The sequence below is a fragment of the Neophocaena asiaeorientalis genome, unplaced genomic scaffold (genome assembly GCF_003031525.2).
Source record: "Neophocaena asiaeorientalis asiaeorientalis breed wild unplaced genomic scaffold, Neophocaena_asiaeorientalis_V1.1 scaffold142, whole genome shotgun sequence".
In the NCBI taxonomy this organism is placed as follows: domain Eukaryota; kingdom Metazoa; phylum Chordata; class Mammalia; order Artiodactyla; family Phocoenidae; genus Neophocaena; species Neophocaena asiaeorientalis.
In genome coordinates, this window is record NW_020174563.1 from 102,186 (window position 1) to 117,160 (window position 14,975).

Genomic DNA, 14,975 nt, shown 5'->3' on the forward strand with positions numbered 1-14,975 from the left:
TCAGCGAAACGTGACCAAAACAATACTTAGATTTCCAAAGTAAAACAAAGCAATTGAGTCAAAAATAATCTGACTCTCATGACAGTTACAGGAAGAATAAAACCAATGAGATAGAAAAGCTTCTGCCTCCTATGATACAGCCTTGTGAGGAAGATTTAGGCAGAAATGTGTCCATTTCGATGGATAGCTGTGGTGTAAACACTATAAGCATCAGCACTTTGGGCATAAACTATACAATGTGCCTCATAAGAATTAAGTGAGTTAATGTTTATAAAGAATTCAAAACAGTGTCTGGCATGTAGTAAGCACTATGTGAGTGGTTGTTTAATAAAAATAAGGGGTGGAATTACAACCATATCATTTGGATGGTGTGTCCCTATTTCGCCCCATATAGGAAACATGTCTTCAAGACAAGGACCATATCGTTTGTTTCTGGTACTTAGCACGAAAAGAATGTTCTATGAGGATGAGGAGTAGGTGAATGCACCTTCGTGAGAAGGCTTCCCAGGGCCATGTGTGGTATCGCAACACATCCCTCTCTTCCTGGAGGTCCCCCCATTTTTACTTAACCAGTGTCTGAATCCACTTTCAGGGACCCTGCATGCAGTATATATTCAACAATTATGTGGCGCCTTCCCATCACTATAATGTTCAACAAGGGCCAAAGACATTGGGGAAGACATAGAGATTGAAAACAGGCACATGACAAGATGCTCAACATCACTAATCACCAGGGAAATGCAAATCAAAACCACAATGAGATACCGCCTCACACCTGTTAGAATGGCTATTATCCAAAAGACAACAAATAACAAGTGTTGGTGAGAATGTGGAGAAAAGAGAACCCTGTGTACTGATGGTGGGAATGTAAATTGGTTCAGCCACTATGGAAAACAGTATGGAAATTCCTCAACAAAATTAAAAATTGAAGTACCATATATTCAGCAGTTCCACTCCTGGGTATTTTTTTTTCTTTTTAGGCCACACTGCATGGCCTGTGGGATCTTAGTTATCCGACCAGGGATTGAACCCAGACCCTCTGGAGTGAAAGTCCTAACCACTGGACTGCCAGGGAATTCCCCACTCCTGGGTATTTATCCTAAGAAAACAAAAATGCTAATTAGAAAAGATATACGTACCCCTATGCTCACTTCAGCATTATTTACTGATATGGTAGCTAAGATATGGAAGCAGCCAAAGTATCCATCAGTAGATGAATGGATAAGGAAAATATATACACACGTGTGTGTGCACGCATGCACGCGCGCGTGTAATGGAATATTACTCAGCCATAAAAAAGAATTAAATCCTGCCGTTTGTAACAACATGGATGGACATAGAGGGTATTATGCTAAGTGAAAGAAGTCAGAAGAGACAAATAGTGCATTTTACCTATATATGTAATCTACAAAACAAAACAAATGAACAAAAAATAAGGAAACAGAAAGAGTTATAAATACAGAGAACAAACAGGTGATTGTCAGAGGGGAGGGCGTGTACAAGGAGGAAAGAAATAGATGAGAGATATTAAGAAGTACAAACTTCCAGGGGCTTCCCTGGTGGCACAGTGGTTGAGAATCCGCCTGCCAATGCAGGGGACACGGGTTCGATCCCTGGTCCAGGAAGATCCCACATGCCATGGAGCAGCTAAGCCCGTGTGCCACAACTACTGAGCCTGCGCTCTAGAGCCCGCAAGCCACAACTACTGAGCCCATGCACCTAGAGCCCATGCTCCGCAACAAGAGAAGCCACTGCAGTGAGAAGCCTGTGCACCGCGACGAAGTGTAGCCCCCGCTTGCTGCAACTAGAGAAAGCCCATGCACAGCAACAGAGACCCAACGCAGCTAAAAATAAACTAAATAAATTTAAAAAAAAAAAAAAAAAAACAAACTCACTCAAGAGATCAGATTTGTGGTTCCCAGAGGCAGAGGTTGGAGGAAGGGGCAATTGGATGAAGGCAGTCAAAAGGCACAAACTTCCAGGCGTAAGATTAATAAGTACTAGGGATGTAATGTACAACATGGTAAATATAATTCATGCTGTTGTACGTTATATATGAAAGTTGTTAAGAGAGTAAATCCTAAGAGTTCTCCACAAGAAATAGATTTTCTGTTTATTTCATTTTGCATCTATATGAGATTATGTCCACTAAACTTATTGTGATAATCACTTCATGATGTTTCTAAATCAAATCATTATGCTGTACTCCTTAAACTTATACAGTGCTGTATGTCAATTATATCTCAATAAAAGTGGAAGAAAATATAAAGTATACAAGAGGATGTGTATAGGTTAATGCAAATACTGTGCTATTTTGTATAAGGGACTTGAGCATCTGCATATTTCGGTATCCACAAGGGGTCCTGGAACCAATCCCCCTTGGATACCAAGGGATGACTGTACTGCAACTTATAAAATAACAAAGGTAAAATAAATATAACAAAATATTTTAAAATTTCTTTAAAAGGCTCTGACAAATTTTGGCAATTCACCAAAACAAGGATGTTTTTATCATTCATCTAGAAATGCAAGTCAATAGTATATTCAGTTTATTTTGGAATAGCTATCTTTAACTGACAGTCTATGCTCAAATGGCACCAAATTATTAATTAAACATTTTTATTAATTAAATTTGCATGTATGAAAAAAGTAACATACAAGGCAAGTTATATAGTCTCGGGCTTATGTAAAATCTTGACTGCTTTCAACAATTACTGAACTCTCTTTTCAAAGAAAATCGTCATACTAATATATGTTTGTCCATGTAATAGACTGAAGACAGCCACAAATATGGCATTCTCAAAACAACACGTAACTACTAAATGTAATGTTGCAAATTAACTTATTTCCTTAAAATTTCACTAAATAATTCTAAGGAGCACAACAAAATATTAAAAGCTCCCAGGGTTTATCCTAAGAATTAGGCAGTCTTTTTTGATTTTTTCTTCTTTGCTTCTTCCTCTTTCTTTCCTGTTTCATTTACTTGTAATTCAATTTCTTTGGCACTAAACATCTGAAAAGAGAAAAAAATTTAAAAAGCAAATTTCAATTATAGCAATAATTTCTAAATATTTATAATGTGAAGGAACCCAATTATATTTTATAAATTTTTATGTTCTATTTATAACATTATATTTTATAACTTCAAATATATAATGAAATATTTCACAAGGTTCAAAAGCAACATACTTGTAACAATTATGGACAAAACCAGAACTCTATGACATTTCCATTCTCGTGTGCTAATATAGAAAGCTGGGCAAATGCAACATTGCATTACATATCCTATATCTGATAACTCTGAAAACATTTTTATGCGAGGCTTATTCTATTCATGAGCAAATAACTCATTACTGAACTCCTATCCCTACCCCACTGTGTGATTCTTGAAAAGGTTTGTCTATTTTATCAGCTCATGGACTAGCCAAAGGCAGGAAAATGATGATTTACACTGTGCTTTGTTTACAGCTACTGAGTAGAGAGCAAAACAGTTTTTATTTTATTTAAATCAATTTTATTTTATTTAAAATGAAAGTTGGGAGCAACTTGCTCCAGATCATATGGTTAAACAAATGTATCTGCTGGAAATTAAACCCAGATCTATCCAATTCCAAAGCACAGGCTCTATTCACTACACAGCCTATTGTGAAATATCATGTGGAAAGATAGTGTAACTTTGGTGCCAGTACACATACCATTCTACCACTCATAAATAAAACTATATGTATATCTGTGTGTGTGTCTATCCAGGTGTGTACATATGTATGTGATGGGGCTGGAGAGGTGACTCTGGACTCAGTGGTTCTGTGTCCCTGTGGTGTTGGCACATCTGTCCCTGAGTCCTTGGCAGCAGGGTGACAACCTGACCCAGCTCCTATCTCCATACTCTGTGCTCAGCACCCTGGTTATTTATGTGGAGCCTTGCAGAGGCAGACCCAACTACCCTGTCCCCATTTCTCTTATTCACTGAAACTTGCTCCTGCACTCTCCTTGCATCCCCATCCATTGGTGTCAAAACAACAATAACAACAACAAAAAAACTGTCAAGAAAACAAAAACAAAAGCAAAAACCACTACTCCACACAGCACTGATTTTAACATTATTTCCCCTTGAAATATTTTCTTTAAAACAAAAGTTATATGTAAAATAATCCTTTTTAGCGCACTTTTCATATAGTTTCCCATGCAAGTGCTTTTGTATACTCTCAGCTAAAGGACAGCTAGTTAGCAAACAGTGTGAAGCTCTACCTAATGAACAATAGTGAACCACATTTCAAATGCTCTTTAGCCAATGAGTCCTCTATCACAATATTTGGAACAATTTATCACAGCGTTCTGAATACTTTATTTTGCAGTCTAGCAGTTTTAACACATAATGGCTGACAAAAGGTGTACAAATAATAATGCTAGACTTGCCATAAAGAAATATGGAAAGATTATCACACTAGATATTAAAATGCAAGTCTTACATAAGCTCAAGGCACTCATAAATGAAAAGTAGAGAAAATAGATAAAAACCAGTAGGCAATCAAGAAAGGGTGGGGGTTTTTTTTGTTGTGTTTTTTTTTTGCGGTATGCGGGCCTCTCACTGCTGTGGCCTCTCCCGTTGCAGAGCACAGGTTCCGGACGCGCAGGCTCAGCAGCCATGGCTCACAGGCCCAGCCGCTCCGCGGCACGCGGGATCCTCCCAGACCAGGACACGAACCCGCGTCCCCTCCATCGGCAGGCGGACTCTGAACCACTGCGCCACCAGGGAAGCCCAAGGGTGGTTTTTTGACATAATGAAGGATAACATTGTGTTAGAAGCCTAGAGGGCCAACAATTATATAAATGGCAGCGGAATGACACTGGCTAGAAGCTAATCTTGATTTCAGAAGATGTAAAGACAGGAAGAGTAACTGTTCTCTATATGGTGCCAGGAATGAATCTTTGTAAGGAATATGCTACACTGACCCTATATAGGACTGACTCAGTAGGGGTTCCTACTTATAAGAACATATACTAAATGGGGTAGGCCTATATATAGATCTCAGCACATCTGGGTCTTCCCAGAGGGCTAGTGTAATAAGCATGTACAAATTAGTGACTATTAGGCTACAGAAACAAATCAGAAGTCATCATAGTGTCAGTGGATGCTAATGGATGTTTCAGGCTTATAATAAAAGATTCACAGGTGTCAACAACATATTAAATTTTGTCAAAATACTTGATGCTACAGATATTTTTTCCTCTTTGGTTAATGACTTACCTTCAAAGGTTGCTTTCTTCTTATTATAGCAAGTTCAATGTTTTTTCCACCAGATTGGACAACCTAATGTAAAACAAGTGCAATTTTAGAATTACTTCAGGAAAGTCTCTGTTTTAAAAGGCGACTGAATGAGGGGAAAAAACATGCTTTTCTGTATATGCTTTATTAGATCACTTACTTCCAGCAAAGCTCTTATTGCTAATTTGATAGCTTCACTGTCGTTTGCTACAGCATCTTCTGTGTAATTCTTTTCTAGAAATTCTCGGACAGTTTTAGCACTTCGACCTATTGCATTTGCCTTGAAAGATAGAAGATAATTATTAATATCATTGCAATATGAATGAACTTATGGTTACTAAGTGAGGTCTAGAGCTTACTCCAATATTTCTTAGCATAATTACTAAATGAAGATTGTAGGTTCGAAGATTTAGCAAACATTTCAACAGCTCATCTGATTACTATATGAATAATCTGTGGTGATGGCATGGCTGACTTTCAAATATACCAATGCTTTCCTAGCCAGTGCTTTCTATTTCCTTAATGGCTCCCAAGTCCTTAGTAGTCAGAAAAGATTCAAAGAGTTGAAACTCGAAAAGATGTGAAGAGGAAAGGAGACATAACTTTGCAATATGATGAAAAAAGAAGAAAAGAAAAAAAGGACATCACTGTGAAGAAGAAAGTTGTTTCTGTGGATAGGACTGTGCGTCATTTTCTTAGAACTTAGAATATAAGTATACTAATTACTGATTCATTATATCCTTTGACTATACGCAAGAAAGGCTGCTTCTGTTCCATGCCCCATTTTTCTTTGTTCTTTAGAAATTTTCATCAAATGAAGGGAAGAGGTAAATGCATTTTCCTGGCTGCATGACAACAAGTAGTATATGGCATGTTCTTTCCATTTAGTCTCAATATCCAGTACTAGTAATGATAATGATGATGATAACAGCAATTTATATTAACAGAGCACTTAATGTGCCAGGCACTATGTTAAGTATTTTACATGGATTATCTCATCTTAACCATCACAAAAACAATTAAATAGGAACTGTTACTACTCTAATTCATACAGGGTTAAAAGAGCCTTCTCAACCTCAGCACTGTTGGCATCCTGGGCTGGATAGCTCTGCCCTTGTGAGGGCTGTCCTGTGCACTGTAGGATGTTTAGCAGCCTTTATCCACTAGATGCCAGCAGCACCCCGGCCTCAGCTGTGACAACCAAATGTGTCTCTAGATATTGCCAAATGTCCCTTAGATGGGACAAAATCACCCCCATTGTGAACCACTGGCTTAAGTAATCTTGCCCAAGATCATATAGCGGGTAAGTAGAAGATCTGAGCTTTGAAACCAAGTAGACGGAATCACCAATCCAAGCTTTGAACTCTATACCCCATGCTGCCACATGCCCCTTGCTGTGATGTCTCTAGAGAGAGAAAAGAACCAGCAGAAAGGCCCATCCTTTCACTGAAGGATTCTGGCACGAAATGGGGGATGTCTCAGTTCCAACTGGTAGGTATTATGATTACTGGAAAGAGATCTCAAAGGAGTCTCTTAGGAAGTGAGAATGAAAACACACCTTTTGTACTACATGAGTATATAGTTCTGCTACTTGACAGAACTTTTTTGATACCTTTATATTTCAGAAGATTAAACTAAATAGCTGTGAAATTTTAAATCAGATTTTGTGGCCTTGAAATTTCACTAAGATCAAAGGTAAAGCCTTCAGCCTGGTATGACTTTGGAGTTTATCAGCTTCTAGTTTGTTTTGGTTAACTAATTGGTTGCTGCCCAGAGAGGAAGTACATAAGGTAGTGGTTTGTCCAAAAATCTCACTGAGCCTTTAAAAGTCACCTTGTAAATTCCTGGTGACGTTCCTGTCCACCTCTTCCGATTGCTGATGTCAAAATTCTTTAACTCTTAACCTATTTGACTGTTTTCCTAAAATCTAGCTGCTTCTTGCCACACTCATGCCCCTACCCTCCCTGCAACCCGATCACCCACTCCAGCTCACTTCAACAGACTCTGATGGGTTTGCAGTGTTTTTCCTGCCTGCCTATCCAGATTAATGACGATTTTCTGTGGCAAACAATATGAGCTGCCAACCCCAATGTCCATTCTTCCTTTGTAACAGAACTCTAGGCAATGTGCCTGCTGAAAAATGTCATGTCCTACCCTCTGTTACCAAAAGGTATATACAAGTGGAAGTAACTGGGTGAAACTTCTAGTAATCCTTGCTGCCTGTAATGCAGACATGTTGGCTGGAGGTCTAGTAACTACCTTGAGAGCATGAGAAAAGACTAAGATAATAAAAGAGGCAAACACCAGCAACTGCCTATTTCAACCTCATTATGTGGGAGAAATAAATCCTTCTGTGTGAAGAATCATCGCATCTCTGTTGTTAGGAGCCAAGAACAATAACTCACGAATACACCTTTGAGTAGATCCTGTGACATACTGCCCCACTCCCCTTCAGAAATGAAAGCCTTATTCCTACAGTTGCTGGAAGTGCCAATGGCACACAGCCCTCGGCTCTTAACTTTCTTTGAGAGGTGCCTTTGTTAACAAGAGCTGCCTCATCTAAGGTCTTGTACTATCTAGGGTTGGCCCAAGTCCAATGACTGATTGCTGAAGAGCTATTCATGTCCAGTCCCCTCACCCCAACTTGGAATAACTTTGAAGAGCTACCCCAGATCCAGGGCTTCCCATGGGATTGATGAGGCCTTCATTGAGATTGCACTGCAGTCCAACTTCTCCCTCAGCCTAATCTGGTTCCCCCCTTCAACAAATGCTGATCCCCAAAGCACTTCCTAATATACTTCCTAAAAATGATGGTTAAATGACCTTTAAAATATTTTCCAAAGAATACCAGAGTGGAGAGAGGATCTATGATAAAAGGGTTCCAAATTCAAGTAATCTTGGAGACTACTACTTTAGCTGCTTCTAGAATATTTATAATGCCTTTTAGAAGATGCAGAACGTAACAAAATTTATTAAATTTCTTTAGAAAAACATCTCTCAAAGTTAATTAGCTTTAAAGAGCTTGTTTACATTACACCTATTAACATCAAAAGAAATACACTTTGAGAAACACTGCTCTGAAATATACAACATATTAACTTTGTTCCTGTTTTAAAGTGTTACCTACAACAGCAAAACACTTGGCCTTATAAGCTCTTCACCATCGCTCCATCCAAGCTGTCCTTGCCGAAGTCACCAATGACTTGCCTGTTACCAAATTCAATCATTTCATGTCCTCTTCTTACTTGATCCATCAGTGGCACTGACTCAGCTGATCAACTCTTCTTAGAATACTGTTTTCACTTAGGATCCAGGATATTGCTTTCTGGGTTCTCCTCCTTTACAGAATAGACTGGATCTATCCCCACCTTTCACTGGCCACTGCCCCTGATCTAAATCTGGTCTTGCCTGAATTATTATTAAGAGTCCCCTAACTTGTTTGCCTGCTTCTACCCTACAATCTGTTCTCAATAAAAGAGATACTTTTAGGGTTTCCCTGGTGGCGCAGTGGTTGAGAGTCTGCTTGCGGATGCAGGGGACACAGGTTCGTGCCCCGGTCTGGGAGGATCCCACATGCTGTGGAGCAGCTGGGCCCGTGAGCCATGGCCGCTGAGCCTGCGTGTCCGGAGCCTGTGCTCCGCAATGGGAGAGGCCACGACAGTGAGAGGCTTGCGTACCGCAAAAAAAAAAAAAAAAGAGATAGATACTTTAAAAATATAAATCAGATCATGTTACTCTAATAAGCAAAAATCTCTAGTATCTATTTCACATGTCTTCTATGTGTACCCTGTAAGACTACAGCCTAGTACTGCAGTGTTGTCATCTCATGGTACCAGAGCTGTGTTCTCAAGTCCTCTATACCATCCTGTCAGGCTACGTGGTATAATAGGTCAGAGTAAAAAAACAAAACATAGAAACAAACAAACAAAAAAACTTGATCTTATGTTTAAAGTGCCATAGCGCGCCGCCCCACAAATAAAAATAAAACCGGAAGATTTTACTCCACCTCTAAAGACTGAATATCAGAATTTATATAAAATGTATAGAGAATCCTTTGGCCTAGGGAAGTAGCATGAAGTAGTGGACAGAATACTGGACTAACAAGCAGAAGACCCTGAGTTCTAATTCCAGTTTTGCTATTAACTAGTGAACTTAACTTAAAAAAAAAAAAATCACTTAACTCCTGAGTCTTACCAAATACGTAAAATTAAAGTTTTCAAGACTTTTTTGTTATTGATGATTTTTTTAAGCTGCATAATGCTTCCTTCAACCAAAATCTTATAAGAAAGGACAACATGTAAAATCAGTAAAATGATGATAACGGGGTGTAGGTGTGTGTGCGCACGTGCTCACGCTGTTCACACCCTCCCCACCTCCACCACGTGGCCTTGCAGTACCACAGCAGCAGTTTCAGACCTGAGTGATAAATGAAATCCCCAACAATTAAAAAAATTTCCATAATTTTCCTGACTGACCTTGAAATGAAATAAAAATGCTTCTCTATATAACCCCCAGGGAGCAACCAAATTAAAATAGAAAATTATGTAAACTTGGAAATTGTTATGATATTGAAATTAAAGGTCAGGATGTAATGATAAATGTAAACAGAAGATGGCAGACTTCAAAATATTTAGAGAAAGATTGAGTGTAATAATTTGTTTTGTTTAGGGCATAGATTTGGGAGGCACATGAAATCTAGTACCTGTAAAAGATTTCTAGCCGGCAGAAAAAAAGTCTGGCATTTGCATCAGGTAAATTCATAGTTTCTGGTTACCAATTAGATTGTCCAGATAGCTTTTTAAGATGTGCAGTTAATAACGCAAGTATTCAGATCTTTGTGGCAAGAATATAATCCACTGTTTTACTGGCCTGGTTAACTCATAACCGTCTTATGAGTATGGTCAGCTAAAATCAAATCCTTTAGTTAATACAGGTTTAAAGACCAAGGCAGTATTTCCCATGAATTTATTTGGCCCTTAATAACAGTAAAATAAGCTCTTTATAAAATTATTTAAAGCCTGAGTGTTTAAACTTTTAATAAAGTCAAAATCACTTAGACTCTATAATATATAGTCTTATTCTTATATATGAGAATATACAAAAATTCACTTCTGCAAGCTGTCACTAGTTTCCCTAAGCCCTAGACTTTTGTATTATATTTGAGTTTACCATTAAACAAAGTTAGCAGTTGGGTACTAAAACAAGAGTAACAACTTATCTGGAAAACAAACTATGTTCCAGGAATTATGTGGATACAACTGCCAGGTACTGACACATAGGTATAGATTCATAGTTTGGGGTGCTTTGACTCTCCTAGAATAGAGGATATATTAAAGATTTCACCATGAGATTTAAAAGCTCATTTAATTCTTTACTGAAAACAAAAAGACTATTTCTACTCAAAGCAAGCATCCTACTAATATGGAGGAATGAATGATGAAAAGAAACTGGGTATTTATCTTACTTTGCCATTTATATACATTTTGGTTTGTCACATTTTTCAAAAGTAAAGATCCTGTGATTAATAAACCAAAGTGTTTCTTTATCCATCAAAAACCATCATAGTTTCTGACTAGCTAAATTGTTACATAAAGTTTATACTACCATCAATATTTTAGTACAACATAATTTGTTCTCATGTCCCTGAAACAGATAAAGCACCTACTCAAATTCTAAAATACATTAACAAATTCATGACTCACCTTCCAAGCATGATAAGTACCAGAGGGATCAGTCTGATATAATCTTGAGATACCATCATTGTCAAAACCTACAATTAAGGCAGAAATACCAAAAGGTCTTCGTCCATTGCTTTGAGTATATTTCTGAAAAATAAAATGTTTTCATGACTACTTTCTATATGAGGACTTTTAAAGAAAGGACAACACTATTACTTATCAAATAACAAATTCCAATAGTAAAGTATTCCTGATAATACGATCTTTATTAATTCCTATTGTGTATGACTTCAAGATCCTCTTCCTTTTTTTGTACTATCCACAATCCATGATGAAAATTTTGAGAAATAAATGTACACGATATGTAAAATAAAATCGTAAGTTTCTTATGTATGGTCTTAAATTTGTTTTCTCGTTGCCTTATGTAAGTTTGGTAACATAACTAGACTTTAAGCTTTTTTCTTACTTCAGAGAACTGTGCATGTCATACCATTTGGTTCCCAATGAGCTGTGCTTTGGAAGCATGTCCTTGGTTTACTTTGAGGGACACTTTGTTATTATCAAGTATTCTTACTTGATACTATTAGTATCAAGTATATTCTGTTCACTATACCAAGTTATCTCTATATAAAAACCCAACTAAGACACTTCTTTCAGTACCAAGACAAGGAACCTCTGTTTCTCTTGAAGAAAAAATAAGTTTTTTCCTGACTGACAGTGGGGCACTGGAAACCAATGGTATTTCTTTTTACTTTAGTGCCAGGAACTTTCTGAATTTGTACTCTAGGGAGTGGAATTCACACTAATTCTGAGACTGGCATCCACAGAAGTTGTGCAGAGAGGCAGCCCTGGCAGAAAACTCAGGACTACATTTGTAGGCAACTGTAGGAACTGTATATAACTCTATGGCTTGAGATAGCTTTATACTAGCTTTCTTCTTGGACTTGTCTACATATCTGTTTTTAAATTTTAATTGTATTATATCTATATTTATAGGCCACTTTAAGTTTCGGGGTTTTTTGGGGTTTTTTTTTTTGGCTTCATGGCTTGTGGGATCTTAGTTCCCAGACCAGGTATTGAACCCGGGACCCCTGCAGTGGAAGCATGGAGTCCTAACCACTGGACAGCCAGGGAATCCCAAACCACTTTAAATTTTGAATGCAAATAGTGAGTTAAAACATAAACTCTTTTTTTTAATAACATACTTTTATTTTTTATAAATTTATTTATTTTTATTTTTGGCTGCGTTGGGTCTTCATTGATGCGCGGTCTTTCTCTAGCTGTGGTGAGCAGTGGCTACTCTTCGTTGCGGTGCATGGGCTTCTCATTACGGTGGCCTTTCTTGTTGCGGAGCACAGGCTCTAGGCACGTGGGCTTTAGTAGTTGTGGCACGCAGGCTCAGTAGATGTGGCTCACGGACTCTAGAGCACAGTCTCAGTAGTTGTGGCACATGGGCTTAGTTGCTCGGCAGCATGTGGGATCTTCCCGGATGAGGGATTGAACCCATGTCCCCTGCACTGGCAGGCGGATTCTTAACCACTGCACCACCAGGGAAGTCCACAATATAAACTCTTAAAGAATAGGGTTTGTCTTTTTTCTCTGTATTTCCTAATGTTCCTAGTTCACACCTAGGTATGAAGTAGATGTTTTGTAAATATACTTTCGAGGAGAGAAACTTCTACCTTATTTGCTTAATTAACCACTTTTTTGGTTTTGTTTTGTATTGGCTGCACCGTGCTGCATGTGGGAACTTAGTTCCCCCACCAAGGATCAAACCCGCGCCCCCTGCACTGGAAGCGTGGAGTCGTAACCACTGGACCTCAAGGGAAGTCCTAATCAACCACTTTTTAATGAAACAGTAACATATGCACAACTTAAAATAATTTAAAAGAACAAAAGGTGTACATGGGGATAACTCTTTTGTCCCACAGCCTCAGCCTCCTCCTCAGTAGCAACCCCACTGTTACAGATTCACAATGTATATTTCTATAAATGTTCCATGCATAATAGCTTTTGTATTTCCAAAAGAAAGCCTAAAATCCACATTTGGGAACCTTGTATATACAATGTTCCACACCTTGTTTTTTGGTGAGTACCTTTTAACTACTGGGAAATCAAAGCAAAGAAAAAAGAAAAACAGAACAATATAAAAATGTTGAACTTTCTTGAAACATGAATTAAATTAAAAAAAAACATGTATGTAATCTAAAACTTTAATATCTAGAATATATAGAACCTACTAAAAAATCTCTGTGTAGACAAATGGTAAAATCCATGCCAGGAAGTATTCTAAATGCATTAAAATGTACTAAATCATTTAATCCATACTGCAATTCAACGAACATTATTGTAACATTCATTTTATAAATAAGAAAATTGAGGCAAAACAGGCTAAATAGTTTTCCCAAGGCATTAACTAGGAAGTAGCAAAGCCAGGATTTAAATCCCAAAATTCTGGCTCCTGGGAGTACATTCTTAACTACTAGAGTGCCTGTCAAAAGGAAAGATAGTTTACACTGGGAGAAATGAAAATAGCATACCAACATGTGGAAAAAAATTGACCTTACTACTAATTATAAAATACAAATTAAAACAACTATTACAGTACTATGTTATACTTATTTGCAAAATAAAAGAAAAATGAAAAATCCAATGCTGATGATTCTTCAGGGATGTATTTATGCATTGCTAGTTGTACAATAAAAATTTGTTCAATCTTTTTAGAAAGCAATTTAGCTACGTATAACAAGAGTCTTAAAACTAATTACAATCTCTAATCTAGTAATTCCATACTGAAAATTAATTTAACAATATAATTCAAAAAAGAAAAAGAAAAGCTGTGACAAAGATAGAGTAATGTTATTAAAGCAGCAAATTGAGAGAGAGAGAGAGAGAGACAGAGAGAAAAGGAGAAAAGGAAAGAAACTGGAAACAACCTAAATAATTACCAGATAGCAACTAGAAACAGTACTGTATAGTTCGTAAGGATGGTAATTATAAGGAGATGTTGCCATATTTAAAGAAGAAAGAAAATGGTAATAAATGAAACAATACTTGTATACATCATGATTATACTAAATGTTAAATCATGTTTCTACCCATGGACTCAGAAGAAGTCATATCTAAACCTGATCAGTTGTGTTTAGCTTTGTAGGTGAAACAATCATGGGTATTTCTTTGGAAAACTTTAAAACATGTGTTTTACTGCTACATCTCTGATGTAGAAATCTGTACAACTGTAGAAATCTCCTTAAAAGGTTACTCATTTTTTAAAATTTAATATAATTCTCAGAATTGACATTGATTGAGATTTCTGATATCAAATCAATCCACTCCACTGGAATAAGAATGTGAGTTTGAAGTTAAGTGTGAGAAATAAGGAATTTAGCATGTTTTAATAGACTAAATGGTTAGAGTGACTGTAGTATTCCCATGACAGGACCCATAACGATGGAAAAGAAGAAAACTTGAAGAAATCTGTTGGAATACTGGCTTACCTGCTTTAAGGTTGCTATGAAGCGAGTTATATATTCTACAGTGACTGGGTCCTCAACTGTAAGCTTATGACTCTGGCACTCCACACGAGCTCTGCTTATTACTACTCTTGCATCAGCGGTCAGTCCTATAAAAGTAGTCGATACATTAGAAAAAAAGGATGACATTTTTTCTTGTCGAAAGGGTTTTGGCCACCATGATATTTTTCTTGTAACATCCTTTGTTTTCTCCAATATATGTTCTTTTTTTGTGTGTGTGTGGTACGCGGGCCTCTCACTGTTGTGGCCTCTCCCGTTGTGGAGCACAGGCTCCGGACGCGAAGGCTCAGCGCCCGTGGCTCACGGGCCCAGCCGCTCCGCGGCACGGGGCACGAACCCGCGTCCCCTGTATCGGCAGGCGGACTCTCAACCACTGTGCCATCAGGGAAGCCCTCCAATATATGTTCTTAATAAAGGATTTATAAAATAGACTATAACTCATCCTAAATTAGTTTCCTTCACTTGATCCATTCTTTTTTTTTTTTTTTTTTTGGGGCC

General features: G+C 37.6%; 1 protein-coding gene across 3 annotated transcripts in view; it reads right to left on the minus strand.

The window, feature by feature from the left end:
• Positions 1-2,699: 2,699 nt before the first annotated feature.
• The window catches only part of PSMA8 (proteasome 20S subunit alpha 8), a 31,125-nt gene continuing 18,849 nt past the window's right edge, over positions 2,700-14,975 (minus strand). For 2 of the 3 annotated variants that reach the window (XM_024757903.1, XM_024757902.1), the window contains exons 3-7: positions 14,442-14,566; positions 10,969-11,091; positions 5,427-5,546; positions 5,249-5,311; positions 2,700-3,013 (exon numbers count right to left, since the gene is read on the minus strand). In XM_024757903.1, the coding sequence (XP_024613671.1) occupies positions 2,921-3,013; positions 5,249-5,311; positions 5,427-5,546; positions 10,969-11,091; positions 14,442-14,566 (524 nt within the window). In that variant the 3' untranslated portion in view covers positions 2,700-2,920. Of the gene's footprint in view, positions 3,014-5,248; positions 5,312-5,426; positions 5,547-10,968; positions 11,092-14,441; positions 14,612-14,975 lie in introns of all 3 variants that reach the window. The other variant, XM_024757901.1, reaches the window with a different exon arrangement.